Source organism: Caloenas nicobarica, chromosome 21 (assembly GCF_036013445.1).
Source record: "Caloenas nicobarica isolate bCalNic1 chromosome 21, bCalNic1.hap1, whole genome shotgun sequence".
Lineage (NCBI taxonomy): Eukaryota > Metazoa > Chordata > Aves > Columbiformes > Columbidae > Caloenas > Caloenas nicobarica.
This window is the reverse complement of record NC_088265.1, coordinates 7300251-7323623: the sequence shown is the minus strand read 5'-3', so window position 1 is coordinate 7323623 and position 23373 is coordinate 7300251. Positions and strand designations below refer to the sequence as shown.

At 50.7% G+C, this 23373-nt stretch overlaps 1 protein-coding gene across 1 annotated transcript; it reads left to right on the top strand.

Annotated features, from left to right (window-relative positions):
• Window positions 1–1059: 1059 nt before the first annotated feature.
• Window positions 1060–21304, top strand: LOC135997047 (olfactory receptor 14A16-like). The gene is made up of 2 exons (XM_065649441.1): window positions 1060–1947; window positions 21227–21304. Exons 1-2 carry the CDS (start codon window positions 1060–1062, stop codon window positions 21302–21304), a joined length of 966 nt encoding a protein of 321 aa, XP_065505513.1.
• Window positions 21305–23373: the final 2069 nt, after the last annotated feature.

Sequence of the window (23373 nt, the reverse complement as noted above, 5' to 3'; positions counted from 1 at the left end):
TGCTGGGTGTTGTCTGCTGGGCAATGATCTCATTCTCTTGATTAGGACATCCCATCTGCTCTGCTCTGCTCTGCTCTTCTCTGCTCTGTGTGTCCTGCTGGGCTTGCAAGCTGCCCCCAGAAAGGCCCAGCTCTCCTGTAGGATCCCAGGGAGTGTTGAGCCTTTACTTTAAATGATGTATAGATGAGACTCTTAGGGACATGTTTAGTGCTAGATTTCAGTTTGGGTTGGACTTAATAATCTTAATAGTCTCTTCCAACTAAAATGATTCTGTAATTCCATGATTCTTGAGGGTCAGCACTCTCCTCACAGAGTCCTTTGCCCCTCTCGGTGAGGGGTCGTGTCCTGCTCTCTTCCTCACAAATCCACCACCAGGCTGAGACAGAGAAGAATTTGCAGATCTGCCCTTTCAAACAGTGCTCCCATGCTCCCATACGAGTCCAGTTGTTTCGGGTTTTTAAAGAGTAATTTGTGTGTGAAGTCATCTTCAAGGTGGCACAAGTGAAAGCAGAGGTCAAGCGAGTTAAAGACTGATGCTCTCCTGACTCTGCACTGAGCTACAGCAAGCTGCTGAGCCCTTTCGCCTGTCCTGTCTCAAGATTATTCGCATTTTCAGTAGTATAAATGAGGATTTCTACCCCTAAGCCCCACTCCCCTCACCGGACATAGTGGTAGACAATAAGGACCACAGACAAACTAATTATAAAGACAAGCTTATTTTCTCCTCTGCAGCCCAAGCTCTTGACAATCATGAGTGCAGATACTGAACTTTTCCATTCAAGGCGAATTACATTTGGCATTCCCTGTAAACGGTGGAACTGTGACAAACCAGCTCCCATGTCCCCACTGCAGCATAGTAAAGCTGGCTGCTTGGCAGCACATGGCCAGAGGTCCTGCTCCCCACAGCATACTCGGCCAGCATAGACCAGAGAAAGGAAATGCATTTAAATTGGGGGTGATTTCTTTGAAAAATGGAGTGGCTTTGCTCAGAGGAGTCTTCCCTCATTTTAGGTTATCATTTCCTTTTTTGAACAGAGCCCCCATGGCAAGAAACAGCAAATGTCCAACAGCAGCTCCATCACCCAGTTCCTCCTCCTGGCATTCTCAGAGACACGGGAGCTGCAGCTCTTGCACTTCTGGCTCTTCCTGGGCATCTACCTGGCTGCCCTCCTGGGCAACGGCCTCATCATCACCACCATAGCCTGTGACCAGCACCTCCACACCCCTATGTACTTCTTCCTCCTCAACCTCTCTCTCATTGACCTGGGCTCCATCTCTACCACTCTACCTAAATCCATGGTCAATTCCATTTGGGACACCAGGACCATTTCCTATGCAGGATGCACCGCCCAAGTCTTCCTGTTTGCCTTCTTGGTTGGAGCACAGTTTTCACTTCTCACCATCATGGCCTACGACCGCTACATTGCCATCTGCAAACCCCTGCACTACGGGACCCTCCTGGGCAGCAGAGCTTGTGTCCACATGGCAGCAGCTGCCTGGGGCACTGCATTTCTCAGTGCTGTGCTGCACATTGCCAACACATTTTCTCTACCACTCTGCAAGGGCAATGCTGTAGACCAGTTCTTCTGTGAAATTCCTCAAATCCTGAAGCTCTCCTGCTCAGACGCCTACCTCAGGGAAGTTGGGTTTCTTGTGATTAGTGTCTTAGTAGCATTTGGATGTTTTGTTTTCATTGGGGTGTCTTACGTGCAGATCTTCAAGGCCGTACTGAGGATCCCCTCTGAGCAGGGACAGCACAAAGCCTTCTCCACATGCCTCCCTCACCTGGCCGTGGTCTCCCTGTTTGTCAGCACCGGTGCATTTGCCTACCTGAAGCCCCCCTCCATCTCCTCCCCATCCCTGGATCTGGTCGTGGCGGTTCTCTACTCGGTGGTGCCTCCAGCAGTGAACCCCCTCATCTACAGCATGAGGAACCTGGAGCTGAAAGTTGCTCTGAAGAAGCTGATTCTTTCATTTTCCTGTTGGCAGAGATAATTTGCCCTTGTCACTTCAGAAGTGATTTCCAGTTCATTTCGGGAATCTCTCATGCTTTGGGCATTTTATCTGTGATAACCATGTTTGTCCAGGAATGTCTGCATCCACTAAACTTCTCCAGAGGCATGAACCCCATCTGTCTGATCCAGAGGCTTATTTATGTGTGTTTGGGATCATGGTACAGCTCGTCTCCAGTGTTACACCTCTGTAATAAAAGGGGATTTCCTCAGTTCCTGTGTTTGGAGGTTGGACTCTTCAGTGGTCAGGCTGAAGAAATTCCACCAACAAGGCCGTGCTGCTTTGCTTGGGTTATTCACGGGCTAAGAGGAGGAGGGCATGGGGCAACATGTTAAGCAATGGTCCTGGTTTGAACCTTCATCTATGGGTGCCCAGTGCCCCTGGAGATAGTGAAGGACCTACAGGAATTTGCCTTGGACTGTCTCACCATGGTTTTCATGCACGTCAGTCTGCTCCCAATGCAAAGTAGCACCACCAGATCGGGACCCTGTGGTCACTCAAGGAGGGGGAGGGACAGTCATTCAGGCCAGCACAGACACACTCCCCTGTGGAAAGGTTCTTTGGAGGCAGATACCTTCTATGGACAAGAGCAAAGGAGCAACTCTGGGTAATGGTTTTAAACTCAAAAAGGGGAGATTCAGGCTAGACATGAGGAAGAAAGTTTTTAAAATGAGGGTGGTAAAACACTGGGAAAGGTTGCCCAGAGAGGTGGCAGATGCCCCATCCCTGGAGACATTCAAGACCAGGCTGGACAGGGCTCTGAGCAACCTGATCTAGTTGAAGATGTCCCTGCTTACAGCAGGGGAGTGGACTAGATGACCTTTAAAGGTCCTTTCCAACCCAAACTGTTCTGTGATTCTATGATGTTAAGATCAAGGACACAGGGAGAGAGGTTTCCTCATGCCAAGGCTGGCCCCACAGGCTGATAGGAAGGCTGATGCCCCTTCTCTGCCTCCACCCGTCCATCCATCCATCTATCCATCTAACCATGGAATCATAGAATTAATTTAGATGGAAAAAGACCTTTAGGATCATCCTGTCAAACCATTGCCCCAACACTGCCAAGTCCACCTCTAAACCATGTCCCTAAGAACCTTATCTATACGTATTTTAAACACCTCTAGAGATGGTGAGTCCTCCACTTCCCTGGGCAACCTGTTCCAGTGCTTTAGAACCCTTTCCGTGAAGATGTACTTCCTAATATCCAATCTAAACCTCCATGGAGCAACTTGAGGACTTTTCCTCTCATCTTATCACTTGGTACTCGGGAGAAGAGACCAGCACCCACCTTGCAACAACCTCCTTTCAGGTAGTTGTAGAGAGCAATAAGCCTCCTTTTCTCCAGGCTAAACCCCCCTAGGTCCCTCAGCCATACTTGTGGTCCAGGCTCCTCACCAGCTTTGTTGCCCTTCTCTGAACTCTTTCCTGCACCTCGGTGTCTTTCTTGTCATGAGGGGCCCAAAACCGAACACAGTATTCAAGGTGGTGCTTCACCAGCTATGAGTACAGGGGACTGTCACTGCCCTGGTCCTGCTGGCCACACTATTCCTGATACAAGCCAGGATGCTGGTGGCCTTCTTGACCACCTGGGCACACGATGGCTCATATTCAGCAGCTGTCAACCAACCTTCGCAGATCCTTTTCCATGGGGCAGCTTTCCAGCCACTCTTCCCCAAGCCTGCAGGGTTGCTTTGCGTTGTTGTGACCCAAGTGCAGGACTCAGCACCTGGCCTTGTTGAACCTCATACAACTGGCCTCAGCCCATCGATCCAGCAGGTCCAGATACCTCTGTAGTGCCTTCCTACCTTCTAGCAGATCAACACTCCCACCCAACTTGGTCTCATCTACAAACTTGCTGAGGGTGCACTCAATGCCCTCATCCAGATCATTGATAAAGAGATTAAACAGAACTGAGCCCTGGCCAACACCACTCATTACCAACCGCCAACTGGATTTAAGTCTGTTCACCACAAGTCTTTGGGCCCAGCCCTCCAACCAGTTCTTTATCCACCACAGATACATCCATCCAGGCCATGAGCTGCAGCTTCTCCAGGAGAATGCTGTGGGATACAGTGTCAAAGGCTTTACTGAAGTCTAAGTAAACAATATCCACAGCCTTTCCCTCATCCACTAAGCAGGTTACCTTGTCATAGAAGGAGATCAGGTTGGTCAAGCAGGACATGCCTTTCATAAACTCCTGCTGACTGGGCCTGATTGCTTGGTTGTCTTGTATGTGCTGCATGATGTCACTCAGGATGATCAGTTCCATGACCTTTCCTGGCACCGTCGTCAGACTGACAAGCCTATAATTCCCCTGATCCTCCTTCCGACTCTTCTTGTAGGTTGGCATCATGTTTGCCAACTTCCAGCCAACTGGGACCTCCCCAGTTAAACAGAATTGCTCATGGATAATGGAAAGCTGGCTTGGTGATTACCTCCGCCGTCCCATCTGGCCACGTAGACTGGTGGGTGTCTAAGTGGTGTAGTAGGTGGCCAACCATTGCCCTTTGGTTATTGGGGCTTCATTCTGCTCCCTGTCCCTATTTTCCCACTCAGGGGGCTGTTTACCTGGAACACAACTAGTCTGACTATAAAAGACTGAGGCAAAGAAGGCATTTAGTACCGCGGCCTTTCCCTCATCCTCTGTCGCTATGTTTTCCCCTGCATCCACCAGAGGGCAGAGATTCTCCTTAGACCTCCTTTTCTTGCTGATGTATTTATAAAAGAATTTTTTGTTCCCTTTTACAGCAGTAGCTGGATTCAGGTGTAGTTGAGCTTCGTCCTTTCTCATTTTCTCCCTGCATAACTTCACAGCATCCTTGTAGTCTTCCTGAGTAGCCTCCTCCTTCTTCCAAATATTATAAGTTCTCCTTTTACTCCCAAATTCCAGCTGATGTTCTCTATTCAGCCAGGTCAGCCTTCTCCCCAGTCTTTCAGCACACGGGGACAGGCTGCTTCTGCGCCTGTAAGATTACCTTCCTGAAGAGCAACCAGCCTTTCTGGATCCCTTTATTCTTCAGGACTGCCTCCTAAGGGACTCTGCCAACCATCCTCCTCAGCAGATCAAAGTCTGTCCTTCAGAAGTCCCAAGCAGAAGTTCTGCTGACCACCCTCCTTACTTCTCCAAGACTAGAAATCACTATGGCTAAGATGACCTCCACCTAACACATTATCTGTGAGTCCTTCTCTATTCACAAACAACAGGTCCAGTGGGGTGCCTTCCTTAGTTGTTTCAGTGACCAGCTGTATCAGGAAGTCCAGGAAGCTTCTAGACAGTTTTTTCTCTGCTGTGTTGTATTTCTAGCAGACATCTGGTAGGTTGAAGGCCCCCAGAAGGCCAAGGGTTAGCAATCATGTGACTTCTCCCAGCTGCCTGCAGATTATTTCATCTACCTCTTCATCCTGGTTGTATGGTCTATAACAGACTCCCACCAGGATATCTGCCTCCTTGGCCTCCCCTTTGTTCTCACCCATAAACACTCAAGCGTATCATCACTCTCATCAAGCTCCAGACAATCAAAACACTCCCTAACATACATGGCTACTCCACCTCCTCTCCTTCCTTGCCTATCCCTTCTGAAGAGTTTACAGCCATCCAATGTAGCACTCCAGTTGTGGGAGTCATCCCACCATGTTTCTGTGATGGCAACTATATAATGTTTTTTCTGTTGCACAATGGCTTCTAGTTCCTCCTGTTTGCTGCCCGTGCTGTCTACGTTTCCACAGGTGCACTGCAGCTGGGCTATTGATCCCACCACCTTTTTGCAGTGAGAAATCCTAATTCTTTTGGGGCCATCCTCAGATATTTGGATGGTTTCTAACACACCTATAACCCTTGTGTCTCTTCTACTGCATGATTCCCCATCCCCTACCTCTACTAAGACAGCAGACCAAAGGGCCTCACTGACACCCTATTCCTCAAATGCTGGCATGCTGCTCCCTGGGTTTGCAACAGAGGAGAACACTACTTGTGCTCCTGATCCCTTAACCAGTCATCCCAAGGCCCTGAAGTCCCACTTTATTGTCTTTGGATTTCCCATTTCAGTCTCAGCACTGCATACCTGAAAAATTAGTAACGAATAGTAACCTGAGGGCCCTACCAGGGCAGGAAATTTTCTTTTCATGTCTTTCACCCTGGCCCCAAGGAGGCAGCAGACTTCCCTAAGAAGTGGGTCTGGTCTGCATATTGAGCCTTCTGTTCCCTGCAGAAGGGAGTCTCCTATGAGAACGATCTTCCATTTTTTTTTTTTTTTCATAGCAATAGTTGTGGCACCTCTGACTTACTTGAAGTGTCTTCCTCAACATTTAGTCAAAGTAGGTGTAGACAGATGAGGTGAGATAGGTAGGTGAGATAGTCTATGTCACCTTTGCCTCAGTCTTCACCAGCAAAGTCCTTCAAGCTTTTGTGCCTCAAGGCAGGACTCTGGAGAACAACCAATTGCAGATAGGAATCAAGTTTTGGGTCACTTGAGCAAGCTCAACCCTTATCAGTCCATGGGACCAGAAGGGCTGCATCCAAGGGTGCTGAGAGAGCAAGATGATGTCACAGTGGGGCCAGTCACCACCAAAGTCATGGAGACTAGGGGGATTCTCTGATGACTGGCAAAAAGAAAATGTTGCATGTACTTTTCAACAAGGCCCAGAGCATGATCTGAGGAGCTAAAGGCTGTTTAGCTTCACTTTGGATGAGACACATATCCCAGAGTGTGTCCTCTGGGACTGCGTTTCTGGATTTGTGAAAGAGATGGTGCCTGGTTGAACCCAGGGATGATTATGCAAGACCATCCTCATTGCTTCCTATGATGAAAGGACCACATGTGTGGGTGAGGGGAGAGTACTCAACTGGGACAAGAGCAAGGCTTTTCACATCAACCCCCAACATATTCTCTTTTCAAGGACAAACAGACTGGAGAGATGGGTCGATGGGAACCCTCACGATATCCAAGAAGGACAAATCCAAAGTCCAGGTCCTGGGATGGATGAGACCCTTGAATTGACACAGCTTAGGGACATTCTGGCTGGGTTACAGCTCTGCAGAAAAATTTCTCTATTCCAAGTGTTGGGAGAAATGTACTTTTGGAATTGGGCTGTATAAATATATATTTACAAAGCGTGAGAGAAAATGCCATCATCTCACTTGTTCATGTCCATGGCCTATGACAAAAATAATGAGAATGTATAGATTTACCTCACAATTCTGAAAATGAAGACTTCTTACACAGTTATTACATAGATATCTTTTCTGTATATATTTCAACTTTAGCCTGACACCTTCATTCAGATGTTGATGCAGTCACCCACACAGAGGTGGCCACTGCCTCAAAGATACCTGGGGGTAGCTGAAGCCCTTATGTGTGACAGAGAAATGTGACCCAGGACCTACGGGAATGTTCCTGAAGCAGATGCTGGTGAGCAAGCAGAGAAGGTCAAGGTGTCTCAGTTGAGATAACTGATTTCTCTTTCTTAACTAGGCAAGGAAACCTGGGCAATTGCACCCAAGGTTTCCAACATTGCTCTCATCCCTGCCTTCATCTACAATGGAGTTGTGTGTAATTTACCTTGTAAGAAATGAGAAAACCTGAAAATGTTCCTGTAACCCTGATGTATTTGGACTAGCGCAATTTTAGCTGTTGAAAAGAGCATTTCATTCACTTTGTCTCTTTGCTTCCCTTTGTGAATCAGGGGAGCTCATGACTTCAGTGTGTGACTCACTGTGAGACTGAATATGGACAAACAGGTCCAAGCAGGGAGTGCTCTGAGGGGTTGTGCCATCTGTTTTGGACATGAAAATGTGTTCTCTATCAGTCTAAGGTTTATGAATATTGTAATTGGAATCCAGAGCTAATGTGGACATAATACACAGCTGAGGAATGTGCTTTCTTTTTCATTGAACTATGTCTCTCATTTTTATTTACAATTAAGAAACATCCTTCTGTGTCTGCATACAGCTCATTTCTCTGAGTAAAACAAGTGGGAGTTGGTGCCTGCTGAGGAAAAACTTATAGGTCACAATAAAGGCAGTTTAAAGCAGAAAAAAAAGAAAAAGTGGGGAAAAAAGGGAAAAAGCAAAGGCCACACACAGAAGAAAACCAGAACCCAAGGAGATTTATTCTCTATATCCCATCAACAGACAATGTGCAGCCACCTCCTGGGAGGCAAGGATTTAGTACATGCAGCAGTTGCTTTGGAAGACAAAAGTCTCAATAATGAATGTCATCCCCTCCCTCTCCTCATCCGTTTCTCTAAGCTTTTATTGCTGAGCATGATGTCATATGATATGGAATATCCCTTTGGTCACTTCAGGTAAGCTGTCCCATCTGTGTTCCCTCCCAACCATTTGTCCGCCCCTATGCTACCAGCCTTTCTGGGATTGGAGACACAGCCTTCATGCAGTGTGAGCACTGCTCAGTAACATCCAAACCATCAGTGCACAATCAATACTGTTGTAGCCAAGAGCACAGGGCACAGCAGGGTATGGGCTGCATGGAGGAAGTTAACTCCATCCCAGCCAGACCCAGCACAATGGTATTCAGGGGTCTCTTCCAATCTGCGTTATTCTAGGATTTCATGAATCTTTTCCTTGGAGAGCTCTTTGAAGACAGAATAGACAGAGGAAGAAGAATAAACAGAGAGGCAGAAGCAGAGATATAAATGCATCAGTATAAACAAAGCAGTTCCTCTGAGGAATGTTTCTCCACTCAAACCCTTGGTAGGAAATCTATAAGATATATTTTATGAAACCAGCTTACATTTATCTGCTCAGGTTCTGGACCACAAGGAGGCCGATGGTTGGGTACAACATACTGTGGTCAGTTGTGTCGCAGGAACTCACAATCCAGTAGGAAGCCAATGGCTGTGGAGGGGGCTGTGAGGTCACTTCTGTCTCTGGACATGATGGGCCAGCAGCAGGAACGTGGCTGAGAAAGTGACTGTGAGGTCACTTCTTTCTGAAATAGCTGATAGGTCAGCCCTTGACTTCATGGCTGGGGCATGTACTATTAAGCTCACAACTACCGGTGTCTCTGGCAGGGCAGCAGAAGGCACCTGGCTGATACACTGACTCTGCTGAAGGACCTGGGATCACTCCATAAAGGGGGCTGATTGGCTGTCACGTCTCTTCTGCCTGAGTATGTGATGGGAAAGCAGCAGGTACACGGCTTAGTTGTGTTTACCTGAGAAGCTGAAAGGTGAGCAGCCTTGAAAGAGCATGGTGAGGTTACTTCTGTTTGGTCAGGTGAAAGGCCACAAGAAGGCTGGTGGGTTTGGGTTTGTGCTTGAAGGGTTATTTCCCAGACAGCAGAGGTTTCCTTGGAGGTAGGAAACAGCAGGAGAGAGAAACACTACCGCACAGCGCAGACTGGATGAGGAGGAAGAAATGTCACTCAAAGAGTAGTGTTGTGGTACGATAAATCATCCAGAAGGAGTATGAGATCAATCCATCTCTTTGTGTTTCAAGGAACGCAGTGAAGCCAGACAGATGTCACTGAATGTATGGAAGTACCAGAATGAGAGCAAGGTGAGGAAGTGAGATGGGTGTCTACAGCCTGCAGGGAAACAGAAGCAGCTGTGGTACAGTGCAGGATGACCTGTGGTGGAGATGGCAAAGGGCTCTGGCAAGGCTGGAAGTCACCAAGAGAACCCAAGATTTTGTCTTTTTGGCCATGGCAATTTTCTCTGCCACCAAGGCTTATGAGGAGACATGTTGTCCTCAGGCACTGGACGGGCCTCACTGCCTCCTTGCAACCCCCAGTAAGGCTGAGAAGTGTCACACCATTGTCCTTCACTCAGCATCACACACCCTACATCTTCCTGTCCCAGGAAGAGCCCTGAGCAAAGTGTGAGGGACAGGATCTGCCTTTCCAGGGGCTGGGGTCAGGGCTTGGCCTCTCCGCTTCATCAGACAAAACCAGGGTCCTCAGTGGAATTCATTAATACTTCAAGGTACTTAGGATTACTTTCTTTTGACTTTGACTTCTGGAAAGGTTTGTGCAATCTCCTCTCAGCACCTGAGGCTGAAGGACTCAACAATAAATGCACCACAGGGCTCATTACACTGAAGAAAGCCCTAACAAACCATGTTTCTTTCCGTAATTGTCTTCTAGTCTTGTACAGTTAATTAGTGTGGTTTCCTAGTGTAGTTATTGAGAAAGATTTTAAAGAGCTTCTAAGAAAAATAACTTTTAAAGAGTGTAGTAAAATGTTTTTTCAATTTAGAGAGTAGGTGATAGAAGCATTTCCTCTTTGATGTTGATCCAGATTGTCTCCAAAGTTGGTTTGGACTGGTTGGAGAAGCTGTACCTGGAGGTCTTACACAGTGTGGACAACCTTGCTCCTCACCTCCCCAGCCCCATCATTTCTCTCATTGACCACCTAGGACTTGCAACCCTTTCCCTTACATCAGACTTCTGCACTGAGGTCTGCAGCTGGATGTTACAGCTCCTTTGCACCAGCTCCAACCTGCTTTCCTTAGAGACCTGGCTGCACAAAGGCAAAGAGGGATTTTTCTTATTTTTAAACAAACAAAATAGAACTGTCAAGATTCACCATTAAAAGAGAACGTATTTCTCAACTGTATGCCAAGTAGAAGTGGTCACCAATGAGCTTCACATTCCACAAGGCATTACCACGCAAAAAATGTTTTAGACAGAAACGATATTATAAAATTAGCACAATTAAAGACTTGATTGAAGACAGAATTCGACAGACTACTGAAAGAAAGGCAAACTTTTAACTCCCTGAAGCTGAAAGCATCAACTGGATTGCTGAAAGGTCTCTGAATAATCAAAGAGTAAGGGGGAGGGAAATCCAGAGAGTAAGTGCAAGTGCTTATGTGCAGATACACTGCTGGAAATGTGACTTTATATATGGTCACTTTAGTTAGGACAGTTAGAAATATGTCAAAGATGAGGGAGATAAAATGCACAGCCTAACAGAGAGTGCTGACAATGCAAATGGAATAGAAGGTCAGTAGTTCTCCTCTTGCTATTAATGTGCATCCTGAAAATGTCTTAATTTGATATCATGGGCAAACACTCTCATTTTATTAAAAGTATTAAACTGTTTCAGTTGACGAGGTCCTGCTCATACTTTTAAGCACATGTGAAAATTTCTCCTGTTTTCAGGCAGAGCTTCACTGCCTAACCATGAGTATTCAGTGCCACCTCCAGAAGAGTCAGTGTCTCTGAAGTCCATGTCTGGACTGGATGCTGTCACAGAGGACCTGCTGGAGACAAGTTGTCTGTCTTTCTATGTAAGTATAGGGAAAAAATATATAATGTTGTATAGCTAAATATACAGAAAAATCATAGAATCATGGAATCGTAGAATCGTGTAGATTGGAAAAGACCTTTAAGGTCATCACGCCCAACCGTAAACTTGATGCTGCAGACCCCACCTGTAAACCATGTCACTAAGCACCTCATCTACATGTCTTTCAAATACCTTCAAGGATGATGACTCAGCCACTTCCCTGGGTAGCCTCTCCAATATATGACAAACACTTCAGTGAATAAATTTCCTAATATCCAATCTAAACCTCTCCTGGTGCAATTTGAAGCCATTTCCCTTCTCCTATCACTTGCTAGCTGGGAAAAGAAAATGACTCCCACCTTGCTAAGCCCTCCTTTCAGGTAGTTGTAGAGATTGAGAAGGTCTCCCCTCAGCCTCCTTCAGGCTGAACAGGCCCAGTTCCCTCAGCTGCTCCCCATCAGACTTGTGCTTCAGCCCCCTCACCAGCTCCATTATCTTCTCTGAACTTGCTCCAGCACCTCAAAGTTTTTCTTGCAGTGAGGGGCTCAAAACTGACCCCAGGATTCAAGGTTTGGCCTCCCCAGTGCCCAGTAGAGGGAGACAGTCACTGCCCTGGTCCTGCTGGCCACACTAGTGATACTACATGACAGGATGCTGGTGGCCTTTTTGGCCACCTGGGCACACATCTGGCTTATATTCAGCTGTAGTAGATCAACACACCCAGGTCCTTTTCTGCCGGGTAGCTTTCCAGCCACTCTTCCCCGAGCCTGTAGCACTACCTAGGTTTGTTTTGAACCAAGTGGACCTGGCACTTGGCCTTGTTAAACTTCATACAATTGGCCTCAGTCCATTGATCCAGCCTGTCCAGATCCCTCTGTATGGCCTTCCTACGCTCCAGCAGATCAACACTCCCACCCAATTAGATGTCATCTGCAAACTTACTGAAGGTGCACTCAATCCCCTGGTCCAGATCATCGAGAAAGATATTAAACAGAACTGGCCCCAATACTGAGCCCTAGGGAACACCACTCACTACTGGCTGCCAACTGGATTTGACCCCATTCACCACAACTTTTTGGGCCTGGCCATCCCACTGTTTTTTCTCGCAGTGAAGAGTATGCCCATCCAAGCCATGAGCAGCCAGTATATATATATTTTTTTTTTTAATGAAAAGATATTGTATTTAAATGCATATATACCTCTATACATGTATATGTGTGTATACATTTTATATATTTACAAAAATATGTAAAACCAGACAAATTAAATATACGTATAGCCATTATAACATACATATAAACCGGATAAAACCTTCTTCAATAAGACCTAATGGAATGAACAAACAGAGTTTAAACATGAACTAAAAGAAAAATATAAGGATGAGTCAAAGCCCCCACTTCAGCAGGAACAGAAGCAGCCCACAGATGTCTGGGGTGGAAGGAGCTTCATGAAGGTGAGGAGGACAAAGACAAGCTGGATCATGCCCAGGGGCTATGTCCTTCCGCTCCCACCCCGCAGGAGGCCACCAAGGGGTCCTCAGCACAAATCCTTTAACATAAAGGGAAAAGCCCAGTCCTGTGAGCCAGACTGGAAGGCCCCCGCACCTCAGCCGAGCCCAGCAGGATGGGCCATGTGGGTTTACTGGGTCAGGCTCTGAGCTCTTCTTGGTGCTGCAATACACAGGCAAACTGCCTGGAAAACCAGGATAAAATGCCATCTTCAGCAGAATATATGCATGGAGACAATATGGAAAAGACCCGAAGGGGATCTCAAAAAAGACCATGTGAAGCAGAGGAACTCGCCATAGAACCCATTAACCTCAAACTGGATTTCGAGGTGACAAACAGAGGAAGGGTGGGAGGGATCTCTCTTTCCTCATGGTTGTGAGGGCTCTCCCAGCTGCCTGTAAGACCACTGTGGGGTGGTCTTCCTTGTCCTAAGGCTCATAACCTGATTGAATATTTCAAAAACCTCTGGCTGACTGAGTGAAGGGAGAAGTCAGGAGTGTGCTGGGACTTGTCCAAGTCTACCTAAGCCATATCAGCCAAACCCAGTGTGCTGGGACTTGTCCAAGTCTACCTAAGCCATATCAGCCAAACCCAGTGTGCTGGGACTTGTCCAAGTCTACCTAAGCCATATCAGCCAAACCCAGTGTGCTGCATGTATCATGTCAAAGAATGGGGAAGGGAGTGGTGGTAGATGTAAATCTCTTGAACACTGTAGGATGTGAGCAGGTTGCACACGGTATGGAATAAGGGGTGGAGAGTGTGCTGGGTCTGGCTGGGATGCAGCTAATTTTCTTGTTCCCCTGCTGTGCTGTGCTTTGCCTTGGTGGCCAGAACAGCTTGAACAAGACTCTGACATTGTAGCTGTTGCTGAGCAGCACTGGCACAGCCTCAAGGTCTTCTCTGTTTCTCATTCTGCCCTAACAGTGTGGAGGCTGGAGGTGGCAAGAAGCTGGAGGGGAAAAAGCCAGGACAGCTGACTCCAGCTGACAAAGGGATCATATGTCATGATCAGCAATAAAACTGGAGGGACAGATGTGTTCTTCAGGGTATGCTTTGCTCAGAGACAGGCCAAGTATACATCTCCTGTTGTGAGTGATTACTTCTCCATTTATTAAATTGTCCTTATCTTGACCCATGAGATTTTCTTCCTTGCTTTTGCTCTTCCAGTTCCTGCCCCCATCCCTCTGGTCAGGAGTGATCAAGTGATTGGGTGGGGGCTGCCAGATGTGGTCACGCACCACATGAGCACATAGCAAATGGGTTGTGCCAGTGAGGACCCTGGTGCCTGAGTATCTCATAGGCCAGGAGCTGACTCATGGCTTGTGTGAGTGATTGCGAGATGACTGACACCCAGGTAGCTGATAGGCCAAGAGCAGGCACATGGCTTGTGTCACAGCTTGTGCTGTCGCTTGTGCCTTTGTGTCTTGCAGGTGAGCAGACGGCAAGTGGGTGGATGTGTGGTGGTCAGGTCACTGGTGTCTGAGCAGAAGATAATCAAGAGGGAGACACATGGCTTGGGTGTGTTCTTGTGATGTAACTCCTGACTGAATAACTGGTAGGCCAGGACCAGGTGCAAGTCCTTACAGGTGCTTGTAAGGTCGCCAAATGGTTCAGTCAGTCATGCCTGAGTAGCTCACAGGCCTGGAGTAGGCCCATGGCATGTGTAAGTGCTTGTAATGTCACTGCTGCCTGAGCAGCTGATAGGGCAGGAGCAGGCCTGTAGTTTGTGTACATGGTTTTGAGGTCATTGGTGTCTGAATAACCTGTAGGCCAGGAGCAGGCCAGTATCAGATGTAAATGCTATGACATCACCGGTGGCTGAGTAGAAGACAGGCCAGGAGCTGGCACATAGCTTGTGTAGGTGCTCCTGAATTCACCAAAACAATAGTTACACCACACTCAAATACAACTTTTTGGAAGAACCATTGTCAGCACAAGTCCATACAGCACACACTCATGTGACAGTGTAACTCACGAGCACACAGCAGTGGCAGTAGATGTGAGGTCACTGTCAGTATAACCCTTGGGCACACAGTGGTGGCAGTAGGATGGTGCAGTGCTCACGTCACCGCTGGCACCCCGTGGCCATGGAGCTCGATGCGGACTGTCCAATGTGCTGTCACAGAGTCACCATGGGGGACGGGAGCTGCTTGGCCCATGTCTGCATGGGGGTGGCTCGGGGGCACTGCAGGGATGTGCCTGGGCATGGCGCCAGGAGCAAACCACAGACTTCCCGTCCAAGTGCCGCGGGGGGAGCACGGGGGCTGTGGTTTGTGGACTTGCAGGCTGCAGCTCTGATCCACTCGTGGGGAATAATGGCTCCTCGGTGACACACTGACAGCCAGGGACACGTCTGAGCCTCTGGGCTGCATGTCTGCTGCCAGGACAGGGACATGTCCCAGCTCCAGCTCCTGTGAGGGACCTTCCGTGTGGGCCTCCAGGGAAGGGTGGGTGAGCCAGCACTCTTGGGATGGGGCGCTGGCCTGGGCTAAGACCCTTTCCCAGCTGCTGCTCCCAGCACAGCAAGGTCTGTCGCAGGGACGGGGGCTGGTTCCTTCCCATCCTGACACAGCCCCCAGTGCAGTCCCAGCCCTGTGGGTCTTATGGCACGGGAGTGGCTGGACACTCACACCTTGGGGTCTTGGATGTGCCTGTCATGGGACATGCTCAGTGCTCCTGGTCCACACAGCAGGGCTCAAGGGCTGAAAAACCACTTTTCCCCATTACAACCAGCCCTGTCCTGTAACACTGCACCACCACAGTGATGTGACACCTGCAGCGGAGCCATCCCTCGTATATGGTCATGAATGGCGCTGGAGAAGTTCATTGGAGGACTGGGCTGTGTCGGAGGGGAGATAGCTCCCGATAATGTCTAAAAGGGTGCTGCTGCTTCAGTTGGCTCCTCCTGTAGCTGGGGGGGCATCTGCAGAGAGATATTGCCCTCCCGACATAATTGTTCCCAAGAGTTCCCTGGAGCTGTGTCAGGAATTGCAGCACAGAGGGATGTGCCATCAGGGCAGGACACTCAGGATGGGCACAGAGAGACTCCTGTACCCTCAGACGCCATGGCTGCTCCTCTGGGTACAGCTGTGCAGGGGTAAGTGCCGATGCCCTTGTCCCACCACCCAGGGACAGCGGGTACCAGTGTAGTCATGGGGATCTCTCTGGAAATGGGGTTTCTTTGCAGGTGCTACTGAGACAAGGGGCAGAGGGTGCTCAGTTCCATGGAGCCTGTGCCTTTCCCTGGGCCCGTCGGGGTGGGAGAGAGTATCTCAGTGTTCAGTATCTACAGTGTTCAGGGAAGCCTGTGCCTGGCTGGATTCACACCCTGTCCTGGGGTACCTTTTGGGATCCCTTGTTCCCAACACTCTGCCTCTGGAGCTAGTGGTGGCCTCACTGGTGATGGCAGCACCCAGAGATCTCCAGGGCACTGCCAACCTCTGGGCTGCCCCAGAGGGTTTGTGTGCTGCTCACCACCCCCTTGTTGCAGGGGAGCCCTGACCCCACAAGGGGAGTGTGCCCCACGAGAGAAGAGGACGGAGAACATCTGCAGAATAGAGATGTACTCCTGGGGGGCCTGGCCCAGTGCAGGGGCTGGGCTGACTCCAGGGTAGTGGGGAATGTGTGTGGGGGGATGCTCGAGATCATCTCAGTGGGAATAGGGAAAGCCCTGGGGGTAGGTTTGAAAGGGCAAGTGGTTTTCATGGGAAGCTGCAAACCTGGGTACACAGGGCTGTTTAGAGTGTGCTGGGCTGGGGAGGAGTGGGTACCCAGTGCATGGCTGGGCAGTGTGTGGGTGGGCATGGATGAGGGGCAGGTGGCCGTTGGAGTGGGATGAGGTACCTTGTGTGGTGGGATGGAGAACAACCAAACAGTGGTGGACCTGGGCACCCTGAGCCTTGCACAGCTTGTGGGGATAGAAGGGACCCTCACACTGCACTGGGGACAGCCGGGAGGGGAGTGGGCTCCCACCCTGGCACTTCTGACTCCATGCAGGAAGGGGGTTCCCCCTGACCTGCAGCACTGAGGCTCAGCACTCTCCCAGCTCATCCCATGTTGGTGTTTGAAGGTGCTGTGGAGATGACACTAGCAGATGGTGGCAGGCGCTGGGAGAGTGGAGGTGAAACACCAAGGCCAGTGAGGGACCGTGTATGATGACTACTGGGGCATGAACAATGTAGCAGTGGTTTGTAAGCAGCTGGGCTGTGGTTCTGCTGTTGGAGCTTCTAAGTACGGACACTTTGGGCCAGGATCTGGTCCCGTTTGGATGGATGATGTCGGCTGTAATGCCGCTGAATCTGCCTTGTCTGACTGCACATAGACGGGATGGGGTGAACATAACTGTGATCACCGTTTTGATGCTGGGGTGACATGTTCAGGTAAGGAGTCAGCCTGTTCCCCACCTTTGGGGCTGGGATGGGGGAAGGGCCCCTGCTGTGCCCTTTGGGAGCAACATGGATAAGCTGGAGTATGTCCCAGTGATGCTGGTTGAACTGCTGAGCTGGCACTGTCATTGCTCATGACCTCAGTCCCTGGGGAAAGCCCAAAGGAAGCCAACCCCAGGGTGAACTAACCCTACCACAGTGCATCAGACCCACTTCAGTTGGTGTCTTGGGCTGCAGGGGAATCCTTCATCCTTGCCCTGAGGTGTCCGTTGGTCTCCATTGTTCCCCACCTATTCTGCTAGTTCCCAGCCAGCAAGGTTGAGGATCCCTGTGCTGGGGACACCAGCAGGGGGACTTGCTCGGCACCCCACACCCTGGAGCAAGAGCATGAGATGGTTGTTTATGCTGGGTTGTTTCTCCCTCAGAGACATGTGTACCTTGATGGACTTGAAGGGACTTTTCAGAGAGCATGAGTGCTGGGCCCTGGGCAGAGGAGTAGGCGGCACAGGGCCCCTTGCTGCCTGTCCCCAGGACTTGGCTGTGTGGTCCTGCACTGCTGGGCTTAAAGAGCTTGGCAGCTGCTTGGCTCTGGCTGCTTCTCCTGTATCACCACATGCAAAGGCTGGTACTGGGACATCCCTGGGGCTGTGACAGCCCTATGGGGACAGGACCCCATGCAGGCAGCGCTGACCAGCTGCCCACCCCCTCCTGCCTGCTCACAGCTCCCCACACTGACCCGTGAAACAGGGTCTTTGCCAGCACTTGCCAACTCTCATCTGTGCTGCTGTCAATCTCTGAGGCAGAATGAGGCCAGGAGGACATGCGAGTCTCCTGCCACCTGCCGGGACATTGGTCTGGGACCTGTGCACCCCTGGGCAGAGAATGGCTGAGAACATCTCTCATCAGGCAGGCATTGAAAGGCTCTGGACAGGCACAAGCCATGGTAAAAGCTATTCCATTTCTGTGCTCCGTCACATCTCCCACCTAAAAGGAACCTCCCAGCATCCCAGGAATACCTCTGAGATCACAGTGTGATTCTGGTTGCACCAAGGTGATGATGGTCCTGCCTGGCCTGCAGCTCTCCAGGGGCTGAGTAGGCTACAGCAGTCATCATCATCTGGGTCACTTCTCCTGGACCCCAACTTCTTACACTTCTGTGGTGCTGGGGGAACAGTGCTGGGCAGCACAGAGGACCTGGTGTGGGAGCACTTTGTCTGAGCAGTACTTTTGGACGTGAGTGTGTGGCAGACACACTCTTGAGTGCTCTGATGGTGTAGAGAAGAGATGAATGGGTCTTGGATGTGTTTTTGTCACCAGCATTTTTTGTGTTTCCTTCCTTCCTTCCTTCCTCCCTCCCTCCCTCCCTCCTTCCCTTCCTCCCTTCCTCTCTTTCTTTTTTTCTTTCTTTCTTTCTTTCTTTCTTTCTTTCTTTTTCTTTCTTTCTTTCTTTCTTTCTTTCTCTCTTTCTTTCTCTCTTTCTTTCTCTCTTTCTTTCTCTCTTTCTTTCTCTCTTTTTCCCAGGATTTGTCCAGCTGGTGGAAGAGCCTCTGCTCTGGACATCTGGAGATCCATGATGGGGACCAGTGGAAAACTGTTGGTGATTCCCATGTTGGTCCCAAAGATGCTGAAGTGGTCTGCAGGGAGCTGCAATGCCTCCAGAGCCTTTGGTCCCATGCCCCAACTCCACCAGCTGCACAGGTAGGGAGCTGCTCCTCTGTATAGTCCTCTTGCCTGACAGGGCTGTGCCTGCTGTCTGAGTGCCATGGGAGCTCTTTGCCTTCTCCAGGCAGGGAGAAGATCCATGCTCTGGGAGGCGAGGATGGGTGCTTGGGCAGAGCGGAGGTCTGGCATCACGGCTCCTGGGGGACAGGGTGCAATGCCTCCTGGGACATGCGGGATGCCCAAGTGGTGTGCAGGCAGCTGGGCTGTGGCCCCGCAGCGTCTGCCCTGCATGAGGCTGCTTTTGGGGTGGAGCAAGGCCCGATCTGGCTGGAGCAGGTGGAGTGCCGGGGGACAGAGTCATCTCTGCAGGACTGCTGGGCGCAGCCTGGGGATGGATGTGCTTGCCGGCATAAAGAAGATGCTGCCATGCGCTGCTCAGGTGAGCAGCAGGGCTGGGACCCCTTGTTTGGGTATTGACAGGGAGCTGGGGAAGGCCTTTCACCCTCTTGGCCCCTGACCTCCCAAGAACAAGAATGTTCCTGTGGAGTGCAGCAACCTGGTGCCAAGCAGGGAGCAGCCTCGGTGGAACTGGATGTCCTCTGGCCACTGCTCGTGGGGCCCTGCAGCTCCAGCACTATCCCCTGGCCTGCCTGTGCCTGCCACCCAGAGCAGAGGCCCTGGACCCTGGCCTGGCCTGGTCTTTCTAGTGCTACAGGAGTGGCAATTTGGGTGGGATGTGTCAGGGACATCTACAGACATACACACCGTGTGTTGGAGAGGAGGATCCCTGGTACGTGCACTCCCACCCTCTCAGCCCAGCTCTCCTCCTCTGCAGCTACACCCAGAACAGCAGCATCTCCACCTCAAGCAGGTAATTTGTCCTCTCCCCAGGGCTGGCTATCCTCAGGGCCAGGCTCTGACCCACAGTTGAGTGGAAGGAGCTCCTCGCTGGAGTGTGAAACTCCCAGGAGGAGGCACTGGGGTTGTTGTGTGGGGGTTTGGGAGGGTTGTAATTTACTCAGCAAGGTGGAAACTTCTCCATCACTCCCCCCTGAGGCCTTCCACCCCCTACTGCCTTGTGTGATGGGGTTCCGGACTGGTGCTGCTTCTGCCTCTCCCAGGACTGGTGTTGCCCCTTCCATGTTCTTGCCCATGCAGATCTCACCTGGGGCCGTCTGACTGGGAGTGGGAGATTCTCCGTGCCCATCATCATCTCCATCATCTTGGGTCCCTTCTCTGCCTGGTCCTGGCCCTTCTGGCTGGGCAAGTGCTCAGTGCCAGGGACGGGTGCAGAGGTGGGTCCTTCCACAGAGGTCCCAGTGATGCCTCCTGGAAGGGCTGTGGGTGCTGTGGGGTGTCAGTAAGCAGAGCTGAGGGGATGAGACTGTGTGCTGCCACCTGTCCCATGCACCTCCCCATTGACTGGCCACAGGGCACCAGGAGCAAGCGGTGGAGAGAGCCCAGAGGTAGTGGGACATAGTGATGGGGCACGGAGAGAAACAGCAAAGCAGGACTGGGGAAGATGTTAGCCTAGGGGAAATGGCCAAGGTTGGCAGTGCTGTGGGTAGTGCTGGAGGGGTCTCTGGGGCAAGAGAGAAGGCAGGAGGAGCACAGAGCAGCAGGATCCATCTCCATGGTGTCAGGCCTCTGGGCTGACATGGGGCAGAAAAGGGTCAGGTCCAGGTGAAAAGGAAACACGAGAGTTGCTCTGGGGTCAGACAAGGGGAACATGACCCAGGGACCAGAAGAACAGGAGTGGGGGGCATGACCCAGGGACCAGAAGAACATGAGCGCTGTTGCCGAAGGGATGATGCAAGGGTCACACTGCCCCAGATAATCTCCACAGCGATATGGCCCTCACTGGGGATGTGGCAGCTGTTCCTGGACAGGACAGTGGGGCTGTGCTGTTGGAGTGGTCCAGTGCTGGCCCATGGAACAGATCTGGGTGAGCACAGTGGGGTCCCATCGCCCCTCTGCCTTTCCCTATGCCAGCCCTGCCTCTGTCCCCAGGCTCTAGGAGAGCTCAAGAACTCTTCTCTGAGGCTGTGTACAAGGAGATTGGTTACAACCCAGCGTGTGAGAAGCAGGCGAGGTTTGGTTGCTCAGGTGGGTGTGGGTCCTATTTGCTCTCTCTTACTGGGATGAGCTGTTTGAGACCATGGTGCTCCCTTCTCTGGAACCTGCTGTTCAGCACAACCGGAGTTTCTGGAAGGATTGCACTGAATATGATTTATTTTATGTATATATTATCAGTAGTAGCATATATTATTATTAGTAGTATATTATTATATTATATGCCCCACCTCAGACACCTCCCCAACCCTGGATCTGGTGATGACTGTTGTGTACTCAGTGGTGCCTCCAGAAGTGAACACCATCATATACAGCATGAGGAACCAGGACCTCCAGTTTGCTCTGAGGAAACTGATGACTGGATATTTTTCAGCAGCGATAGACTGCCTGCTTCCCCCTGCAAAGGGCTCTTAGTTTGTGTCATGACAGGCCAAGTTTGCCTTTCCTTCTTTATATTTTCCTTTCCTTTTTCCACTGGCACTGTTGATGTGATCCAGGAAATGTCACTCTTCATTCCCTCCTGCTAAATTATTCACCCATCTTGTGTGACCCCGAGACTTTGTGTAAATGGGGAGTCTCCCATTGTATTTAAGTGAAATAAAGGAACCTACTGCAATATATTTTTTGGGTTTGTCTGAGGTCCATCCTCAGCATAGAAAGAATGAATGGGAAATGGAAACGTCATTCTGGCTGCACCATCTTTGGGAAGGCTGCTCTGTGCCTGGAGCAGTAAGAGCTCTTGAGGAACTCAAGGGCCAGGGCTTTGTGCTGGCCTGGGGAGAGGGGATGGAATGGAGGGGTTGCAGACCTCTAAGGTTCTCCTGGAAAGGAGAGCAAAGACACAGGTGCCTCCGTTCTTTTTGCTGTGCAAGTTTACCCACCTCTGGGGCTGACTCCTCTCTGACCCCCAGGAGCTACTGTGCTCTTCAGAGGGGCAGAGGCTGTGGTGTGGCTGCCCAGAGCACCCTGCAATGGGAACTGCTGTGGGACCAGCCCCGACTGGGCTTTGCTGGGGAGAGGGCATTAGGAGTGGAGAAAGGGCAGGGGAGGTGGCAGAGCCTCCATAGAGCTGGACTGGGCTGGACAGCACCTGGGAGAGAAACACATCAGTGTATATCTGATGCTGCATGACCATGCAGAGTGAAGACTCACACCAGGGCTTTGTGGTACAGAGCCGGGTCTTGTGGAAGGGATCAAAGACATACAGGTACAGGAGAGGACACTGGTGTGTGGCTTTGGTGGCATGAACAGACCAGGAAGGTGGCCCAGGGCCTTCGTCACCAGCCAGGCACTGCTCATCTCACATTGGCCACTTCCAGCACTGGCTGCTCAGCCCAGGTTTCCAGGTGAGGTTCACTGTGAGGCCATCTCCATCCTCCTGCTGGGCTCAGGCCCTGCCTCAGGGAAAGGTCAGCCCTGCCCAGCCTCCCTCCTGGCCCAGACCCTGACAGACTCTGGAGCAGGGCTGTCTGTGAACCCCACAGCTGACATGGCCTCTCCAGGAGCTACCTAACAGGAGGGCCATGGAGTGACAAAGCACCAAGGACTGCTGTGGGCGTCACGTCCGGAAACCATTCCCCACCCTGAATGAACCTTGTCCTGTGCTGTGCTTGCACTGTGGGGCTGTGGGACCATCTGTGGGGCAGCAGGGCTGGGCTGTAACAGCACAAGGTGCAGACAGGGACCACAAAGAAACTGCCAGGGGTGACAGCAAGGACAGGTAGAGACAAGGAGTTTATGTACATTGCCTTTGCTGTGCATGGATGACTTTGGGAAAGGAAAAGCTCAAGAGCAAACCAAGAGCTTCAAGGTCTGTGTTAGAGACCAAGGCTGAACAAGGGAAATGCGGGGCTATTGTTGAGGGGAATTTAATAACAGCAGAGAGTAATGCTGGTGCAGAGGGACTCAATGCCTTCTGTGCCTGAGTCTTTACTGAAACACCCTCCCAGGACTCTGTGCTCAATGAAGGGCTTCTAGGAGGAGGAAAACATACCTTTGGCAGGAACCTCAGGAAATCCCAGAAGGACAAACACCAGTTTTTGCTCCTTCAGGGAACTCACCCTGGCAGTGGCACAGGCTGGGGCTGCCTGGCTGGGAGCAGCTGTGGGAAAGGTCTGGGTGGGCAGGGAGCTGGACAGGAGGTACCATGTTCCCTGGCAGTAAAGGAGGCCAGGAGCACCCTGGGCTGTGTGACCAGGAGCATGGCCAGGAGATTGAGAGAAGGGATTCTCTGGAATATTCCAGATCCCACTTCAGGAAAGATATTTGAAAGCTGGAGCAGATTCAGCAAAGGGCTCTCAGGACAGCCAGGGGCTGGAGTAGTTTCCCTGTGAGGAGAGGCTGAGGGAGCCAGGCTTGTCCAGCCCAGAGAAGGAAAGGCGGATGAGGACCTCATCACAGCCTCCCAGTACCAATGAGGACGTCACGGAGAATGCAGAGCCAGGCTCCTATCCATGGTGCATGGTAGAAGGACAACAGACAAT